A 20,175-nucleotide genomic window follows, 5' to 3' on the forward strand; every position below is an offset into this window, starting at 1 on the left:
CACACACACACACACACACACACACACACACACACACACACACACACACCCTCTTCCTCCCTCCCTGTATCTGGCCCTTCCCTCTTACAAGTCAGTACATGCTCTGATTATCATCTTCCAAGCTGGTTTGCCCGGATTCCTGTGTCTTTTCCGTAAACTGTGGGGGTGTTGGGAGGGAAACCAGTCCAGAAGGTCTGTTGTTTTCTCTGGCTTGAGGACATGATGGGCACTGCCCAGCCTGCCCTGCTCTTCTGGGAGTGAGCTGATGACTGGTGCCCATTGCAGGGGACTGCTGGCTCCTGGCGGCCATTGCCTCCATCACCCTGAACGATACCATCTTGCACCGGGTGGTACCTCACGGGCAGAGCTTCCAGCATGGCTATGCTGGCATCTTTCATTTCCAGGTGAGGCTGGCTTGGGAAGGTGAGCTCTAGCCTTGGAAGCAGCTAAGATGAAGCTGAGAGGGGCTGGTTCACCCAGGGTGGAGAGATGGAAAATGTTGATAAGACAGAATCTCTTTTTTCCTAATAAGCTCACAGTCTAGTGTGACTGTACAGGTTTTCTCAGCAAAAAGATACTGGAGTGATTTATTTTTCCGGCTCATTTAACAGATGAGGAAACCGAGGCAAACAGGGTGAAGTGACTTGTGCAGGGTCACACAGCTAGGGAGTGTCCAAATCTGGATTTGAACTCAGGTCTTCCTGACTCCAAGCAGGACACTCTCTTCACTGTGGTACCTCGATGCCCCTGATGCCTCAGTCTGATAGGGAGACAAAACAGCTCCAAATAGCCTTAATTCAAGTCTGCCTGCTTAAGTGCAGAGATCAGTTTGAAAGTGGGGTGAGAAATTCGAGGAGAGGGCTGTTGTTTATAGGAACATCTAGGAAGTCCCTGCTTTGTGCAGAACGCTGTGCTGGTCTCTTGGGGGAGACAGAATTTGGACAAGCCTGGGGCCTCGTCCTCATGGTGCCCACAGTCTGGCAGGAGAATTAGGTATGAGCCCAGGTCACAAAAATAATAGCAGTGCCTACTGTGTGCTGAGGATTTCTCTAGGCATTAGGGAAATACATGATTTAGATTAATATTCATTCCCATTTCTTAGTTTTTTATTGATATCATATTCCCAGTGACTGCTCCCATCCTTGACTGAACTCTGTTGGAAGCCATTGTACAGGTAGGACCCCGCACTGACAGAGGGTCTGGGCTCTAATCACTGCTGCCTGCGTGCCACCAGGAAGGTCTCTTAACCCCTCTGGGTCTCAGTTTCCTCATTTGTGAATGACAACATGACCTCTCATTGAGTCCCTTCTAGCTCTGGAGACGTGTATCTGCTCCATTCATCACCTGTCACCACTTCTCTCCTATGAGGCCAGAGGCATTTCGAACCAGGTGCTCAGGAGTCGTCAATAAGCATTTATTAAGTGCCTACTGTGTGCCAGGCTCTGTGTTAAGTGCCGTAGGGTGCCAAGGCAAAAGACAGTCCCTGACCTCCAGGCACTCCCAGCACGGACGATCAGGATCCAGCTGGAGAGAATGCAGAGTGATGCAGAGGGAGAAACCAGCAGGAAAGGGGGCCAGGAAAGGAAACCCTTCCTGGTCAGAGTTCTGTGGTTTTCCAGTGTTTTCCTTTCCTGGAACAAGGATCCTATCTGGTCTGTGTTGTTGTGCAGTTGTTTAAGTCATAGCTACTCTTCATGGCCCCATTGGGGGTTTTCTTGGCAAAGACACCGGAGGGGTTTGCCGTTTCCTTTTCCAGTTCTTTTTACAGATGAGGAAACTGAGATAGACAGGGTGAAGTGACTTGCCCAGGGTCACACAGCTAGCAAGTGTCTGGATCTGGATTTGAACTCAGGAAGAGGAGTCTTTCTGGCTTCCTGATGGGCACCTATGCGCCCTCACCCTATCTATAACATTTCCCACAAGTGGTCCTCTGGCTTCAGCTGGAGGTAATCTATTCCCTTCTGGAGGACTCAGGTAGTTAGGAAGTTTTTCCGGGTCCCATGCCCAAATCTACCTCTGTACTATAGCTCCTGGCCTCTCGGGCTGAGCAGCACAAATCCTCCAAGGTAGCGTTCATTTCCCCCACCCCCCTCCCCAGGTCTCTTTTCTAGACCAGATGTTCCCAATTCCTTCTGTTGATTCTAGTCATGGACTTGAGTCTCTTTCCCATCCTGGTTGCCCTCTTGAGTACTCTCCAGCCTCTCAGTGACCTTCCTAAAATATGTCACCCAGAACTGAGCATACATAATACTCCAGCAGGAGTCCCTGGAGACCTCTTAGGGGTCAGAGAACAGTGGGAGGGAACCTCTGAAGTCCTGGATCTGAAGTCTCCCTTAATGTAGCTCAATATTTTATGATAGGCTTTCTTGCCTGCTGTGTTCTCACACTTCTTAACTGATTTGGCCCACTATTCTGTAGCCTCTGCAGAGCATTTTGATTGGAGCCTCTGGTCTCCCTGCTTTGTGTCATTTGCAAATCTGATGAGTCTGTTCTCTTTGCTTTTGTCTTTGATAAAATGCTAGGGGGGGGGGGCCTCCACAGAGACCTCTTTCTAGCTAATGGTAAACCTTTCATGGCTCCTCCTTGTGTCTCGCTCGCCCTTTCTTCTTTTTGTCCCTGGCACATTGCTAGAATCCTTACCATCTGCAGGAAAAGCCTGAGAGATTTGGCTGAATCTGCAGTTTTCTCCTGATTTAGCAGACTAGAAAAAGCAAGATGATTCTGGTGGGACCTGTTCGTGCTGAAGCCCTGCTCCCTGTAAGGTCACTGCTTCCTTTTCTGAATGTTCACTAGGCATCCCTTTAGTAACACATTCCAGGGTCTTGCCAAGAATTTAAGTCTTAGAAGCTGATTGGTTTATAATTTGCTGACTTTTTTGATGAAGTCTCCATTTGCCCTCCAATTCATTGCTACTTTTATAGTTCTTGAGGATCTCTCAAAGAACACTGATGGTGACTTAGCTTGTCTTCTGCCCGTGTGTGTGTGCATGTGTGAGTGCCATGTCCACTCGAGAGTGTAAGCCAGTGAACAGGCTCTAGATTGTTCTTTCCCAGAACTTCAGGGATACTCACCCCAGCAGAGCCAGCTCCTGGTGTAGCAGACTGGGGATCAGAAACCTTGGCTAGTTTTGTGACCTTGGGCTAGTCAGTTCCCTTCTTTGTGAACTTTGGTTCACCCTGCCCCCCACCTCCCCAATGTGGATACTAGAATGTGAATCAGCTCCCCCACTGGGGTGTTGTAGGGGAAAGTATTTGTAAACCTGCCCAGGTTTTTCTTGAGTGATTCACCCCTAGGGCCTGGATTGGGTGGAGGGACTTGCTGTTGGGTAGGGCTCATTGAAAGCTCTGAAGTGGAAGTCCGCTGCTCTCCATTGCCCAGGGCCTTGAATGCTGCTCTCCCCTTCCTCTCCTCCTGTACCATACCTCTCAGTTCTCACTTCAGGTTTTGGCCTTATGTACTTCCCCCATCTTGCCCCGCCAGGACCTTCTAGCCTCTTACTAACTTCAAAGTCAAGAGCTCTGGATTCAAGTTCTGACCTTGAAACTCACCCACCCTGTGACTTTAGGCTCTTCACTGAGCCTCAGTTTCTGTCTTTGTAAAACTGGGCTTCTAGTCATAGATCTAGTGCTACGAAGGTCCAGCTACTGAGTCCAGCACGCTCCTTTATAAAGTGAGAAAACTTATCTCGGCACCTTCCTTATCTGCTCTTTGGTTCTGGGGTCTCGGTAAGTAACCCAATTTGGTCTTCTCTCTGGAGCTTCCGTCCTGTGCTGCCAAGTACCTGATGGACTTCTCCACCTGGATGTCCATCGTAGGGGTATCTCAAACTCAGCTGTCCAAGCTGAACCTCTCTGTCTTTCCCTGTAGACCTGTCTCCCCTCCAGACTCCTTTCCTTCCAGTCATCCGGGTTGGAAGCATCTGGAAATCCCATTTCGAATCAATTGCTGTGTTTTCTTGATTCTGAGGACTCCAGACGGGGCTCTAATCACTTCTCATCAATCGGTTTCCCTGTCTAAGCTATCACCTTTTTTTTAAAAAAAATAATTTTATTGAAAAATTTTTAATGAACAAAAATCTATTTTCTTTTTCTCCCCTATGGAAAAAAAGAATGAATGAGAACTTACCCACACAGTCAGGGCAAAATGCTGTCTCCTTTTGGCCATGTCCACAAAATGATGGCTGTCTACTGTACTGTGTCACCTCTGTCAGGAAACCCATATACCTTCCCCACTGAGGCCAAACAAAAAACCCCACCAAAACCATTTATGGATAACTTTTTTTTATATTACCAAAGTTTCTCCCATATCCCTTCTCTTTCCAGAGATCCTTCCTATATGATGAATATCATTTTTTTTAAAGGAGAGGGGAAAACCCCAAGAAAATTGGTGTATACATTGTAAAATTCTGACAGTGGGTGCCATGCCCCACCCCGCCCCACTGAGCTCCAAATGTGTGTGTGTTGTTTGTAATTTTGCACTGTTCCTTTTGGTTGTTCTCTCTCCGCGGTGGGAATCCTGTTTCCTTGGCCCTTTGTGTCAGATCAAGCCAATCTCCTTAGTCTTCTCTGTATCCCCTGCTTGTCTTCACTTTTACAGCATAGCTGTCCGTTACATTCATGGCCACACGGGGTTTTGCCATTACGTGGCTCTGTGGATGGGCATTGCAGAAATAAACCTCCTCAATCCTGTGACTCCCTTATTGTTTCTAAGGTAACTCCTGGTTGTGCTGTTGCAGGCCCTGGGCAGACTGGCTCCAACCATCCTTTCCAGGCTCTAGTCATGCTCAGCTCTAGCCAAGCTAGCTTGCAGCCCCTCCTCCTTGATAGCCTGGCTTTCCCTTACAGTTAGTAAAGGTCTAAGACTGGATTTGAACTCAGATCTGTCTGACTACAGACCCAGCCCTCTGCCCACTGTACTGCCTAACTGCCCGGGTGCTTTGGTGGCACATACAAGCCTATGGAATGCATTTGTACAAATGTACCGATTACATAGAGATAAATGCAGGTAAAATATAGTGAACAAAGGTAATATTTTTGGGGGGAGAAGGGAAGGTGCCTGCAGCTTGAGGAGATGGGGAAAGGCTTCATGAAGGAGTCGGCATTCTAACTGACCTTTGAAATGAAATGAGAGATTCTAAGGGGGGCATCAGGGCCAGTCTGTGCAAAGACATTGAGAGGAGAGAGGCCAGGAAAAAACCCAGTTTATTTGGAGCATCAGAATGGAAGTCCTAAATAAAAGCGTGGAAAGCTTCCAGTGTCTAGCAGAGGAGGGCAGTGAGGGGGCTCCATAGTGCACAGAGTGAGAGAGGAAGATCAGAGTTCAAATATAGCCTCAGATACCTCCTACCATCTGTGTGACCCTGGGCAAGTCACTTCACCCCATTTACCTCAGTTTCCTCATCTGTAAAAGGAACTGGAGAAGGGAATGGTAAACCCCTCCAGTATCTGCCAAGAAAACCCCAAGTAAAAAAAAAATCAACATGGGGCGGCCAGGTGGCGCAGTGAATAGAGCACCAGCCCTGGAGTCAGGAGAACCTGAGTTCAAATCTGGTCTCAAGACACTTAACACTCACTAGCCATGTGACCTTGGGCAAGTCACTTAACCCCAATTGCCCTCCAAAAAGGAAAAAAAACAAAACCCAGACATGACTGAAAAACGAATGAACAAAAGCAATAAAAGAGCTTATTGAGCAGAAAATGAGATCTGATCTGTGCTTTAGGAAAATCTCCCCCAGCATGTGGAGTGTCAGGTGGTGGAGGCCACCGTGGTGGTCTGGGTGGGAGCTGGACAGGGCCTGAGTGGCTCACACCTTGGGGTGGCTTCCTGAAGGCAGAGATAGCGGCAGAAACAGGGAGACTCCCCAACGCATTGGTTGCTAGGGCTGTGGAAGCGGGAGGAGCCTTCACATCTTCCCTATTGCCCCACAGCAGGCCATGCACGTAGTAGGTGCTTCACCCGTGTGTGCTGGGAGAGAGGCTGGGTCACAAGAGACAAGATGTGGTTACGGAGGCTTGCAGGAGGGTGGTGGTGTGCATGGGGAGGAGGAAAGAGAAAGGGATCAGAGGGCCAAGATGTGGTCATTAATAGAAGTCACGGCCGCTAGGGCCGAATCACAGACAGCCTTGATCAATGCCATTCTTGCTGTCTCCCGGGGAAGAGTTCTGGGGAGAAGGGGATGAGGAAGGTCATGGGGGGAATTGCCAGGAGGGTGATGTGGTAATTCAGTGCCAGTGGATTCTTAGGACCTGCGGCCCCTGGGGTGGTCAGGCCTGTACAGTGGGATGGGGAACATAAATCATCCCCCTTTGTCTCCCACAGCTGTGGCAGTTTGGGGAGTGGGTCGATGTAGTCGTGGACGACCTGCTGCCTACCAAGGATGGGAAGCTGGTCTTCGTGCACTCAGCCCAAGGCAATGAGTTCTGGAGCGCCCTGCTTGAGAAAGCCTATGCCAAGTGAGTCCCTCCCTTCCTAGCCCAGGTGCCCTGGCCCCTGCCCGTCACCGGGCACCCGTGGCCTGTGTGCCATGTCTTTGTGTCTTGTCCCCCAGGGTGAATGGTAGCTATGAAGCCCTTTCTGGGGGTAGCACCTCGGAGGGCTTTGAAGACTTCACTGGAGGGGTCACAGAATGGTTCGACCTCAGGAAGCCCCCTCACGATCTCTACCACATCATAATGAAGGCCCTGGAACGAGGGTCCCTGCTGGGCTGCTCCATCGATGTGAGTCACCAGGGCTGCCCCTCTGTGTCTGCCTGTGCCCTTTCTGACTTTTCCTACCTCTGGGTCTTGCTCCCTTCAGCCTTACCCTTTTTCCCCCATTGTATATTATTTTTCCAATAACAAGCATTTATTTTCCTTCTCAACGTTTCCTCTCCCCATTTAAAAGAAAAGAAAAACAAAATACTTGTAACACATTCATAAATAAGCAAACCCACACTTCCACGCTGCCCGTATGCAGAAGTGAATCTCTCACTCTGCAGCCTGGTCCCTCACTCTTTGTCAGAAGGCGGGTCGCTGGCTTCCTCCCTGGCCTCTGGAATTATGGTTTTGTCCTTGTTTGATGAGGGTTCTTAAGTCTTCCCAAGATGCTGGTGGCGTACAAACTGTCCTTCTGGTTCTGCTTACTTCTTTCTGCATCAGTTCATACAAGTCCTCCTGGGCTTCTCTGAAACCATCCCCTCGATCATTGCTTATGGCACAAGCCTGTTCTGCTATGTCTTTGTATCATAACCTGTTCAGGCATTCATTCCCTAATGGATGGGCACACTCCACTTCCCTGTCAGTTGCTAGCTCTTGGCCACTATGGGAAGAGTTGCTAGAAATATTTGTGTACACTGGGTCTTCCTCTTTTCCCCTATCTATCTTAAAAAAGCCACCTCTTTTTGTTTTCCTTAGATTTCCTTCCTCTCCGAACTCCTTGGGGCATTATTTCCACTTTTGACAAACTTTTTAAATTTATTATCTTTTGTTTTCACCCTCATTGCCAAATGTATTTCTCCCCCTCACCTCCCAAGAAAGCTATTCTTTGTAACAAAGGACAAAAAAAGAAAGAAAGATGTGAGGGGTAGAGGGCAAAGGGTTTCAAAAAACTAACCAAGACGTCACCCAAGCCTGAGCACGTATGCTGTATGGTGCACCCATAGTTAACGCATTTCTGCATAGATGGATCTATGCTGACTTCCAAATTCTAACTTGGCTCCCGGCTATCCCAGGGCTAAGCATCCCATCTTTATCTAATATTTTAGCCTCAGCATAGACTTAGTGTGAAAAGGGACCTCTGAGGTCATTTGGTCTAACTCCTTGGTTTTGCAGAGAAGGAAAATTAGATCCAGAGAAGGGACTTTTCCAAGGTCACCCAGGTAGGAGGTGGAAGAGTTGGCCCTTGAACTCTGGTCTGCTGCTTCTAAATCTTCCCTTCTCTTTAATATACCATTCAGCCTGACTAACCACAAGAGTTACAGACTCTCAGAGGTGGAAGGAACCTTGGTGGCTGTCTACTCCAACTCAGCGTGGAATGTGATTCCCCTCTATCTATAGTGTGAGTGGCGAGTGATCATCTAGGCTTTGTTTGGAGGCATTTGGTGAGGCATACGTTGTGACTTCCTTTGGACAGCTCCAACCCGTTCCTCCTTTGGCTAGCTCCATGGCCACTGAAGATCCTTTGGTATTCTTGGCAGTACCTGGCAGTCCATGAGCTGCAGTCCGATCTGCCCCACCCCTCCCCATCTGCTACTTCTGAACCCTGGTTTTTGTGACCTTTTCTTAGACTTTACTTTTGCTTCTTTTATGTTGTTAGACCAGATTTTCTAGGCTGTCAAAATAATTCTGGATTGTATCTGTCATCTAGCCTGTTAGCTGGCCCTCCCAGTTTTGTGTCCTCTGCAGATTTGAAGGGCAGGTCACCTGTGCCTTCACCCAGAAACCTTCAGTGGCCCGGGGCCCACCCCTGGAGGGGCTATCCTGCCACTTGACATAGAGTCAAATGCCCTTAGGGTAGTGTCTGCTGGATGCACAGTGCCCCTTTCTTCCTTCCTGCTTCTTTTCCTACAAGCTTCTCTGATTTGCTCATATTCAGCATCATTTATTTCATCCTGGCCAATAACATACCATTACATTCCTAAACCTTCTTTTCTTTATGAAGCCACTTTCTAGCCAATGGCTGGGCACTCCCTTTATTTCCAGCTGAGGCTGCTGCAAATATTGCGGACTGTATTGAATCTTTGTTTCTGTCTTTGACCTCCTTTGATGCCCACTCTTTAGATCCCAGGTTTAGTCACTTATCTTTTTCTTTTTTCCCCTTTTTCTTTTTTCCTTCTTAAAATTATTTATAATTTTCCACATTCACTTCCATAAGCTTGAGTTGTAAATTTTCTCTGCCTCCCTCTCCAAGATGGCATGTAATATGATTATACATTCAGATTAAGCATTTTTTCACGTTAATCATGATGTAAAGTGTTAGAACCAATGAGAGGAACCACGAGAAAGATGAAACAAAACAAAAGAAAAGGAGAGTGAATGGTCTGCTTCCGGCTGCATTCAGACTCCGCAGTTCTCTCTCTGGGCAGCATTTGCCGTGGCGAGCCTTTCGGCGTTGTCTCGGCTCCCGGCATTGCCGAGTTCACTCACTTTTCTTGGATGTTTCTGCCGGCATAGCAGAACATTTAGCCCCACCACCCGATAGCTGTGTGTCTGTCTCCCTACCACTCCCTCCACCACTGATGGTGCCCATTTTCTGGGTGCCAGGTACAGCCAGGGAGTTGTTTTAATGTGTATTTCTCTTATTGGTCATGATTGGAGCATGTGTTCGTGGAATTGTTTATAGCTTCTCATTGTCTTGGGTCATTTTTCTTTTGAAGACTGTTTCTTCATATCCTTTGATTACTTATCTTTTGGTTGTCAGAATGTTTACTAGCCCTACCTGAATAATGAGATTGGCAATTTGGCTAGGAATTGCCATCAGGCTCACTGGTCTCTAGTTTGCGGACCGTCTTCCCTTTTTTCTTTTTTTGGAAATGGGAACATTTGCCCTTTTGTAGTCCTGTGTCCCCTTTCCCATGAACCCCACCAGCAGTGACTCAGGAGTCCTGGCTCAAGGCTGTGCTGCATTTGGGGCTAGGCTTCTCCAGGGGCAGGGAGGCTCTCTCTCCCTACCTTTTTGTCTGTCTTGGGTCACAAATCCCTATTAGCCATTTCTGTGCTGTCCTTTCCTGTCCATTCTCCTTGGAAGGAAAAAAAAATGCAGTCTATGCTAAAAACAAGACCCACAACTAAAGCAAAATACAGAATTTTGCGAGCCCTGCTTCCTTTCTGATGTTGCTTACCTAGAGCAGTGTTCTAGTCGATCTTTGATCCTCCTCTTTTCCTCAATATACCTTAAATGGCAAACAAACCGACAATCTCTCTTCGTTTTCCTTAGATTTCCTTACTGGGCTCAGCTCCCTCTAAGCCTTCATACCCCTCTCCCCCTTTCCCATTTTGTAGGCTTGTGCCAGCCTTTTGGGCATTCATCCTGTTACTTGACCTGGGCTCTGTCTTCTGTGTGTGTCTTGTAAGACTCTCAGCTGCTCGGTGAACACCTTGTGCATTCACACCAGTGTCTCTGGAACATTCCTTCGCTATGTTGTCTGAATAGTTTCTCTTTGTGTCTTCAGAATTTCATTCCAGTCTTTGGTACCCTCCCTGGCCTTTCCCTGAGCCCTTTGGAATCCCCAGACACAGAGTGCTTGCCAGGCTGTACCCAGCTCGGCCCAGCTTTCATCTCCTTCTCTAGCATGAATTCCAACATGGGAAGTTGACTCTTCCCAGGTTCCCGTGATTTCTGTTTCAGCATTGAAGTAATCCCTAGGGCCAGGCCCATGATAGCAATATAATAGTTCTTGTGGCTTCCTCTACCTTTTGAAGGAGGGAATCATCATTAAGGCACAGAGACACAGAGTGAGAGTCAAAGAAAGTGAGAGTCAGTGTGTGTTTGAGAGAGACAGACAGAGAGACAGAGAGAGAGGTAGAGAGAAAGAGTGAGCCCCAGCAGGTATCCAGAAGACTGGATTCTTCCAGTGGAGTCACATCAGAGCTGGGAAGGCCTGTAGAGACCATCCAGGGCAACCCTCAGCTTCCCTCCTTTCTTCCCCAGCCTGGTCCCCACGGAGCCTGAGGGCAGTGGGGGAGGGTGGCCAGGGCCTAGCAGCATTTAAGAGATGTGTCCCTTTGCCATACCTAGATCACCAGTGCATTTGACATGGAAGCAGTCACCTTCAAGAAGCTGGTGAAGGGCCATGCGTACTCCGTCACTGGTGCCCATCAGGTAGCGCCAGCCCTGGGGAGGGGCAGGGAGATGGCAGGGGGGATTCCCAGGTGGCAGGCTGGGTTTGGAGAGCCCTCTGGGAGCAGGCTCCCCATTCTTTCTAATGAAGACAGGCAGGCCCCCTCCTTGGGGTCTGTGTGTCTCTTCTGGTTAGTGGGAAGGACTGGTGATTGGGGGCTGGGGGAGGCTGATTCAGGAGGGCGGGCAGGGCATGCTGAGTGGGCTCTGGGTTCCAGGTGAACTGTCGGGGCCGCTCGGTGAACCTGATTCGAATGCGGAACCCGTGGGGTGAGGTGGAGTGGACGGGGCCTTGGAGTGACAGGTAGGGATTAACAGGCCCTACATGGCCAGCTCACCTGACCCAGTGTCCAGAGGTTCAGATGGCTATGGCAGCTGCCTTGGCGATCCCTGCCCGTCACTGAGAGCTTCTTGAAATCCTTAGTGGAGGTAGTCTTGGCCTCGTTCCTTCATTCCTTCAGTGAGCACTTATAATGCACCCACTTTGTGCAAGCACTAAGCTGAGGATGGAAGGCTATCTAAGGTTTAACTAAGGCCTGATGGCTCCTAGTTTAATGGGGGCTAAGACAGACATTATTTGATTTGTTGTCATGAGCTCCACACATGCAAACAGACATCTCTCTGCTTCCTGTGTGAGCATGGATTTCCCCCGACAGCTTTTTTTTTTTTTTTAAGCAATTGGGGTTAAGTAACTTGCTCAAGGTTACACGGCCAGTTATTTCTGGGTGTGGTGCTGAGTATCTGAGCCCGAATTTGATCCAGGTCATCCCGACACTGGAGCCGGTGCTCTTACTCGCTGAGCTACCTGGCCGCCCCTAAGCAATTGGGGTTAAGTAACTTGCTCAAGGTTACATGGCCAGGTGTTTCTGGGTGGGTGATAAGTGTCTGAGCCTGGGATTTGATCTCTAGGTCTTCTCAACACTGGAGCCGGTGCTCTTACTTGCTGTGCTACCTGGCCGCCCCTGACAGCTTGTTTTTTTTAAGGCTATTATAGTTTAACAGGGAGTTTGGGCACTGCTGGGTCTTTGTGCCCTCTCGCCCCACCCCAGCCCTGTGTCTGACAGAAAGGCCTGTAAGAAAGGCTTGTTGTTGGCTTAGGATTGGACTGGAGGGGGACCGCGGGCAGGGGTCTCCCCAGCCCCCTCGTACAGCAGTTAGACAATGAACACCTGGCCTAGCGTGCTACCGTGGGGCCCCACTGTGGCCTAGAGTGAGGAGTGGTGCACTGGACTGGGACTCATGTGTCCAGGGAAAGTTTATTTTTGTCTCTGAGCCCAATTTCCTTCTCTGTAAATGAGAGATAGGGGCAGCTAGGTGTCACAGTGTATAGGAAGACTTCCAGCCTCAGACACATCAGGCTGTGTGACCCTGGGCAAGTCACTTCACCCTGTTGACCTCAGTTTCCTCATCTGTAAAATGAGCCAGAGAAGGAAATGACAAACCCCTCCAGTGTCTCTGCCAACAAAACCCTCAGTGGGGTCACAGAGTTGAGCACGACTGACTTGACGACCACACCGAATGGGGGCCCATCACACCGTGAGCTCTCACCTTACAAGCTGGCAGGCAACTCTGTAAAGGTCTCTGTCACAGTTGCTCACAGCAGCGGGGCCCATGCCCAGGAAGGGAGGCTTGGGAGCTGGCCGTGGACAGGCTTTGCATTGAGGACCAGCCTGGCACTCAGCAGGACGGCCCGCAGAGGGTAACTCCTTCCGGTCCTAGCAGCAGCAGGGACCATCTCTGGAGGCAGGAGGGCCTGTGGTTCCCACCAGCTGAGCTACCAGACCCAGGGCCTCTGATTCTTCATGGATGCTGATAAGACACTTTCCTGTCCACGTTTTTCTCAATGCGTTAGTTGCCTTTCATTGTTCAGTCTTTTTCAGTCCTGTCTGGTTCCCTGTGACCTCATTTGGAGTTTTCTTGGCAAGGATACTGGAATGGTTTGGCCATTTCCTTCTCCAGCTCATTTTACAGATGAGAAACTGAGGCAAATAAGGTTAAGTGACTTGCCCAGGGTCACAGAGCTAGTAAATGTCTGGGGCTGGATTTGAACTCAGATCCTCCTGACATTATGCCTGGTGCTATCCACTCAGCCACCTAGCTGCCTCTTTCTCTGCTTTCCCCTAACCCCCAACCGTGGGAGAGTCTGAGCTTTATCTTGGCCTGGTCAGAGGACTAGTCTCCAGTCTAGTCTTGGGGCTTGTGGGTGGATGTTTGCCCTTGCTTGGACTGGGGTCACTCTAGTGAGTAGGGGCTGTGATTTCAGGGGCAGTGCGTGCTGGTGCCCTGCCAGCCCTCAGTCCTGGTCATGCTTGGGCTGTTGCTCCAGCAGCCACAGTGGGCTGGTCTTGGGTGCCTTTCTGACCCTTTGGCTGGTTTTCTTAGCTCCTCTGAGTGGAACCAGGTGGACCCTTCTGACAGGCAGCGGCTCCAAATCAGGATGGAGGATGGGGAGTTCTGGTGAGTATGACAGGAAGAGGGGTGAGCCCTTGGGGCCCAGGAGGCCCCTCCCTTACCCCTCTGGGCTCTGCCCCAAGATCTCTGTCCTTAGAGTAAAGCGTCATGGGAATACAAGACGGCTATTAGAACATGGGAGAAATCTTACTTCGAACATCGAAAATGGGGTGTCAGAGAGGGAGGGACCTTGGAACATAGAATGTACAAGCTGGGAGGGTCCTGTGAATGTAGGATATAGATGATTTAGTTATGGGCCCCTTGGGCAGCTAGTTTGGGGAAGCCTATGGACAGATACCTTCTCAAAATAATCTTTTGAAATTCACAGAATAAAATACATAGGCTCACAAGAGAAACCAATAATATTGAAATATTAAAAACAAATTCAGAAACTCCAGGTTAGGAAGCTCTGATCTAGACCAACCTTAGAATTTAAAGAGGGGGGAAACTGAGGCCCTGAGAAGGCAAGTGACTGTATTAAAGCCATGTGAGCAGTTAGCGGCATAGCTAAGATTTGAACCCAGACCCCAAGTTCCTTCTGCTACACTATGGGTAGGTGCTCCTGGGCTGTCCTGCCCCTTAGTCAGCCCATTAATAGCATCCCTTGGGGTCTGCTGGATGCCCTGGCTCATGTCTCCTGGTCCCCAGGATGTCCTTCAATGACTTTCTCCGTGAGTTCTCCCGCCTGGAGATCTGCAACCTGACCCCAGACACCCTCAAGTCACACAAGTTCCGCAAATGGAACACGACCCTGTATGATGGCACCTGGAGGCGTGGGAGCACAGCGGGTGGCTGCAGGAACTATCCAGGTCAGCCCTGGCTTCAGCATGTGGAGGGAGGTGCCCATGAGGGACACTGAGGGCTGGGGAGGGGGCCTCAGAACCACAGACACTTGGTTAGGGGCAGAGATGGGAGGGGAAAATCCCACCAGGAAGGGAAGGAAGGAAGGGAGGAAGGAAGGAAGGAAGGGAGGGAGGGAGGGAGGGAGGGAGGGAGGGAGGAAGGAAGGAAGGGAGGGAGGGAGGGAGGAAGGGAGGAAGGGAGGGAGGGAGGAAGGAAGGGAGGGAGGGAGGAAGGAAGGGAGGAAGGAAGGAAGGAAGGAAGGAAGGAAGGAAGGAAGGAAGGAAGGAAGGAAGGAAGGAAGGAAGGAAGGAAATATTTATATCCCACCAGGATATCCCACAAGGCCTTGGAGTTTAAGGACCTGGGTTCAGGTTCTGGTTCTGCCACCTCCTGCCTTCCCAGAGTCACGGTGGGGCCTCCTCAGCAGCATCTCATCCAGCCCTTATCTGCCCAGGACCCCTTGGCAACACACCTGGCCTTGCCTTGAAAACCCCAGGGAGGGATGGTCCCCTGGCTCCCCAGGCCCAGGCTTCCGCTGATGGCTCAGCCATTGAGAGGCAGGTTTTCCTGCCATTGAGCCCAAGTCACCTCTTAGCTCCTTTTCTCCTGTGCTCTGACTTCTGCCCTCAGAGCCGAACAGAAGTCTAAGCCTTCTCCCTGAAGACAGCCCTGAGTGATTGGAAGTCAGCTGTGATGCTCCCCTGAGTCTTCTCTGGCTAAATAAACATCCCTGGTGCCTCCCAACTAGCCTGGCCCTTCCCCACCCTTGGAACTCTCTTCAGTTATCATTGTTCTTCCTTCCTTCCTCTTCCTTCTTCCCCTCCTCCCCCCTTCCTCTTCCCTTTCTCTCTCCCTCCCTTCCTTTTCTTCATTTCTTCTTTCTTCCTTCCCTTTCTCCCTTCCTCTTTCGCTTCCTCTTTCCTTCCCTCCCTTCCCTCCCTCTCCTTCCTTCCTTCCTTCCTTCCTTCCTTCCTTCCTTCCTTCCTTCCTTCCCTCCTTCCTTCCTTCCTTCCTTCCTTCCTTCCTTCCTTCCTTCCTTCCTTCCTTCCTTCCATGCAGGAAGACAGGAGAGGTAGGCAGGGGCTAAGTGGGGAAGGGCTCTGAATGCTAAACAGGATTTTAGATTTGATCCTGGAGGGGATGAGGAGCCCTTATTTCTTGAGTCAGGGGCCAGCTGGTCTGTGCGTCAGGGGGATCCCTTTGGCAGCTGAGCGGAAGATGGCCAGGGGTGGGGAGAGACTGGAGGCAGGAGCCAGCGCAGGTGGTGGTGGCAGTGCTGGCCTGTCCCTGCCTGCACCTCCTGGGAGCCGTCCTCACTAATCATGTAACTATTATGGATTAAATCATGGTTCTTTCATACTCTGTGGCACAGACCATGGACAGAACTAGGGAATTACAGGATTGCAAGGTCTTAGAGTGAGTAGGGCCTCAAAGGCCATGAAGTCCAGCCTCCTCATTTTACACAAGAGGAAACCACGGCCCCTGGAGGTTAGTTGGCTTGTTCAAGGTGACAACAGCAGGGCCAGGAGTAGGGTTGGCCTCTGGATGGAGTCTCTTGCCCCCCCACTTCTCAGAGTTCAGAGGAGGCAGGGGAGAGTCACAGAAAGAGGGGAGAGTATTTGTAGGGTTTGGCCCATGGCCCCTGATTCCAGTTCTGTTCTCACAGCTACCTTCTGGGTGAACCCCCAGTTTAAGATCAAACTGGAGGAGGTGGATGACCCGCACGATGACCGCCAGGGCCGTGAAGAAGGCTGCAGCTTCCTGCTGGCGCTCATGCAGAAACACAAGCGCAGAGAGCGCCGCTTCGGCCGGGACATGGAGACCATTGGCTTTGCTGTCTATGAAGTGAGTGCTGGGGTGCCCCCTTCCTGTGCCAGGCCTTGCCTTGGCTGCCGCCTTCTCGGGCCCTGCAGTGGTCCCCAGGGTTGCCGTTAGGAGCCCACATAGCCAGGACTGGGAAGGTTCCTAGAGATGGGCGGAAGCTGAGAGTGAAGGGAGCCCTTGTCCCATAGGGCACGCACACACAGGCCACTGGGTGAGAGCCAGGATAAGAACCCCGGATGTCTTTGGCCGAGATGATTTTGCCCTGCTTCCTCCATGTCCCCTCCCATGGCTACCTGGTCAGCTTTGGATCTGAGCTGGCTTCCTATCTTGGGGAGCCCTCTGAGGTCTGGAGCTGATTGACCTGCAAGGAGGGCTTTGGGGCCACGCATCCCTGAACTTTCCCTGGGCTTGGCAGCTTTTGGCTCCACTACTACCACCCTGCAGTGCCATATCTGGGCATGGGCCATCTGGACTCTTGGGGGGGGCACTGCTCAGGCCTGGGCTGGGCAGGTGAATCTTGGAGCACTAATGCCCCTAGGGTGCAAAGGGACAGGTGAAGAGGCAGGGAAAGCACTGTACTTTCTGTTCTATGAAGAGAAGCCCTGCCCCCCCTGCCCCAAAAGCACACAGACCTTAGCCCCTTAGCCCCCTGGAAAGATGACCCTGGCCTAAGACTTGGAGCAGGAGATGGGGGACCTGTGGAAGCCGCCCTGCTCTCCTTGCTGCTCCCTAAGGCTTGTACCACAGCAGTCCCCAAGCTTCCTCTCTCCTCAGTGCCCAGGTGTGCCCAGACCCTGCTCTCACTGACCGTTCTCTCTTTCTCTTCCAGGTTCCTGAGAAGGTAAGTGCACCTGCCTGACCCACCTGATGATGCCAGCCCTGGAGGGCCTCTGTGTCCCTAAGGCCAGAGGTGCAGATGGGCACAGACCAATCCCCGACCGGGGCCAGCTGCCAGCTTCTGCTGCATCTCTGTGGCATAATTAGCCATGTCCAGCCCCATGATTTCACTGGTGTGAGGAGCTCTCTAGGAGCAAGCTCCCTGCCAGTGCAAATCTGAAACTTAGTGTGCACAGACCAGTGCGGTGAAGGGTCCAGGATCACACAGCCTGGATGGGATGGGGCTGCCTGTGGGTCAGGCCCCCCTGGGCAGCCTTGGCCCAGGCCTCTAGGGATGTTAATGAGCATCCCCAAAGATTTGTGTCAAGTGCTTTCCGCCCTGCCCTGAGGTGCCAAATGTCATTATCATTATTATCCTGTTTGATCCCCACAATGCCCTTGGGAGTCATTCCCGTGACTGCTAGGGAAACTGAGGCTGAAACAAAGTGACCATCCCCAGTCACATGGCTGGGAAGTCTCGGGGCGGAGCCTGAACTCTAAGAGCCAGACGCTTTATGCTGGGCTGTGTGAATGGTACTGTGGCTAGGGGGAGGATAGGTCCAAATGAGCCTCTGGCATGCTTTATAGCTCTGGGCGTGTCTCCTAACCCCGTCGGGTCTCTGCTACCAAGGACTTCCTTCCCAGGGTTGGTGTGGGCTCCAAAAGAGATCCCCAATTTTGTGGGTGTGGACCCTGCCCTCCCCTGACACACTGCAGTTTCACCAATGACTCAGGAGTGGTCTTCGTGTATTGCTGTGGCCACACCATCCATCCCCTCTTGGCTGGTCCTCCGCTGTGAGGCCAGCTGTCCGTTGCAGAGGCCGGTCTGGAAGCCCTCCCTCCCTGCAGGATCGGGCCTTCTAGGGTTAGCTCTGCTAGCAGAGCCTTGGAATGCTCATGGCCACCTTCATGCCTTGGCTGGTTATGGGAGGTGGAGGTTCCTTGATCCAGAACTGTCTGGGCCCCTCTCAGAATCCAGAGAGAGTCCAACCTTCTCACTTGGCAGAGGGCGCAGCTGAGGCCCACAAAGGGCAGGTGACTTACCTCGAGGTCACAAAGATAGCATCAGAGGCCTTCTATTTAAATATGCTTTTCCCAAGTTCCTTGTAGGAACTCCCAACTCTGCCAGGGCAGGTTGGCACCTTCTTTGTAATAGATAGTCTTAGAGACATGTTGGGGGATGGAGGGAAACTTACTTGCCCAGGGTCAAACGGACAGCATGTATCAGGTAAGATTTGAAGCTCCATCCTTCTGCTTCCAAAGTTGGTGCTCTGTCCATCAGCCCCTGCTTACCTCTATGGCTGGGAAAGATGGGAATCATACCCCCTTTACAGAGATGGGATCTTGGGGTCTGGAGAAGGAAGAAACCTGCCCACGGTCCCCTGGCAGGATGGTAATGCAGGGAGCCAAGGCTCAGACCTGGCCCTGGGAGGGGGGACTCTCAGTTTGCCCCCTTGCTTCCATTGGCAGTTGGTGGGTCAGCCTGGAGTGCACCTGAAGCGGGACTTCTTCCTGTCCCACTCCTCACGGGCCCGCTCCGAACAGTTCGTCAACCTGCGGGAGGTCAGCTCGCGCCTGTGCCTGCCTCCTGGCGAGTACATCGTGGTGCCCTCCACCTTCGAGCCCAATAAGGAGGGCGACTTTGTGCTTCGCTTCTTCTCTGAGAAGAAGGCCGGGACTGAGTGAGTGGGAAAGGGAGTGGAAATGGCCTTGCCCTCTGCCCCAGCTCAGCCCCTGGCTCTCCCAGCTGACCCCAGCTCTGTTTGCCTGCCTCAGCTCCCCACCCCCTCAGCTCCCCAGGCTTCTGGGGGACTCCCATGCCCTTCTCACTGGCCTTCTCTCCCCCTCTTCTCTCTCCCTCTCTCTTCCCCCCCTCCCCCTCTCTCTCTCTGTCTCTGTCTCTGTCTCTCTCTGTCTCTGTCTCTCTCTGTCTCTCTGTCTCTGTCTGTCTCTCTCTGTCTCTCTCTCTCTGTCTCTCTGTCTCTCTGTATCTCTCTCTCTCTCTCTCTCTCTCTCTCTCTCTCTCTCTCTCTTCTTTTCTGCAGGGAGCTGGATGACAAGATTGAGGCTCACCTCCCTGATGAGGTAGGAAGTGCTTCTGTGATGGGGTGGTGGGTGGAACGCATGCTCCTTTCTCTCCCTTCCTATCAGGCAGCATTGTGCTGTGGAATTAGAGCTAGGTTGCCTTCCTGGCTTTGCCACTAGCTAACTTGGGTGACTCCAGGCTGGTCCTTTTCTTTTCCTGGGTTCCAGTTTCCTTCATCTAGATGATAAGGGAGTTGGATAAGGTGATCTTGAAGGCACTCTTGGTTGGGAGATGAGGCTGTCCTAGCCTCTCAGCCACTCTGCAGTTTCTGGGGAAGAGTGCTCTTGGCTCAGGTGGGTGCAGGCTGGGAGATGCCGGGCTCTGGCAGCTAACCACCCCCTCCCCAACCCCTTGTTCATCACAGAGGGTCCTGTCTGAAGAGGAGATTGATGACACCTTCAAGAACCTTTTTAAGCAGCTGGCTGGGGAGGTGAGTGGGGTTTTGGGAGAGGTGGAGGGGGCAGAGGGGCCCAGCTCCCTCAGGGCACACTTCACCTTCCTCTGTGCCCACTTCTCACCAGGACATGGAGATCAGTGTCAAGGAACTACAGAACATCCTGAACCGGATCATTAGCAAGCGTGAGTGCCCTGATTCCCTCCCTGACCGCGAGCCCTGATGTTTCCTGCTTCCTCTGCCTCCCCCAGAGCCAGGGCTCATGTCTGTGTGTGTTCCCACAAGGAGGGACCTCGTTTGTTATTATTTCTTAGTAATGCAAGGAAAGGTTCATGGAGCAACACCTGGCTTTGGAGTCCACAGGCTCAGCAGACCCCAGTCTGAGGCTTACTAACTTCAGAACCATGGACAAGTCCCTTCCCTTACACTTCCTCCTCTGTAAAATGAATGGATGAGAGTTTTAGCCTGGGGATACAGCTCCAGCTAACAGTCCCTGCCCTCTAGGTCCCCTTCTGTAACTCCTACCTTCCCTCCCACTGATCCTACTTTGTGCTTACTTCTCTGGGTATAAACTGTATCTGCCCCACAGAAGCTGCTTGAGGGCAGGCTCTGCTTCCTTTTTATCTTTGAATCTCCAGTGCCCAGCACTGGGAGTAGTAGGAACTTTACAAATCCTTGCTAATGAATGAATGAATGAAGGAGTGGTTAGATGCCTTTAAAGGTCCCTTCCCACTTAGAATCCCTGGATCCCAGGATGGTAACTCCCAGGGGACATAATCCTCCAACCCCCTTTTCCCTGGCTTCCTCTCTCTCACCCCCCCACCCCCCTCTCAAAACACCTTCCTCCTGTGTGTGTTCCCACAAGGAGGGACCTCGTTTGTTATTA

General features: G+C 51.4%; 2 protein-coding genes across 5 annotated transcripts in view; one reads left to right on the forward strand and one right to left on the reverse strand.

Moving 5' to 3' along the window:
• The window catches only part of FAU (FAU ubiquitin like and ribosomal protein S30 fusion), a 380,300-nt gene that overhangs the window by 69,667 nt on the left and 290,458 nt on the right, over positions 1–20,175 (reverse strand). The gene's annotated exons all lie outside the window — the stretch shown is intronic.
• CAPN1 (calpain 1) overlaps positions 1–20,175 on the forward strand; it is a 27,553-nt gene that overhangs the window by 3,311 nt on the left and 4,067 nt on the right. For all 4 annotated transcript variants that reach the window (XM_069066293.1, XM_069066292.1, XM_069066290.1 and 1 more), the window contains 12 exons: positions 286–404; positions 6,319–6,452; positions 6,548–6,716; positions 10,714–10,797; positions 11,034–11,119; positions 13,198–13,272; positions 13,915–14,075; positions 15,776–15,966; positions 18,280–18,491; positions 18,855–18,894; positions 19,260–19,325; positions 19,417–19,474. In XM_069066293.1, the coding sequence (XP_068922394.1) occupies positions 286–404; positions 6,319–6,452; positions 6,548–6,716; positions 10,714–10,797; positions 11,034–11,119; positions 13,198–13,272; positions 13,915–14,075; positions 15,776–15,966; positions 18,280–18,491; positions 18,855–18,894; positions 19,260–19,325; positions 19,417–19,474 (1,395 nt within the window). The remainder of the gene's footprint in view (positions 1–285; positions 405–6,318; positions 6,453–6,547; positions 6,717–10,713; positions 10,798–11,033; positions 11,120–13,197; positions 13,273–13,914; positions 14,076–15,775; positions 15,967–18,279; positions 18,492–18,854; positions 18,895–19,259; positions 19,326–19,416; positions 19,475–20,175) is intronic.

This window comes from Petaurus breviceps, unplaced genomic scaffold (assembly GCF_028583685.1).
Source record: "Petaurus breviceps papuanus isolate PSGF00001 unplaced genomic scaffold, PetGlider_PUasm1.0 90721, whole genome shotgun sequence".
NCBI lineage: Eukaryota > Metazoa > Chordata > Mammalia > Diprotodontia > Petauridae > Petaurus > Petaurus breviceps.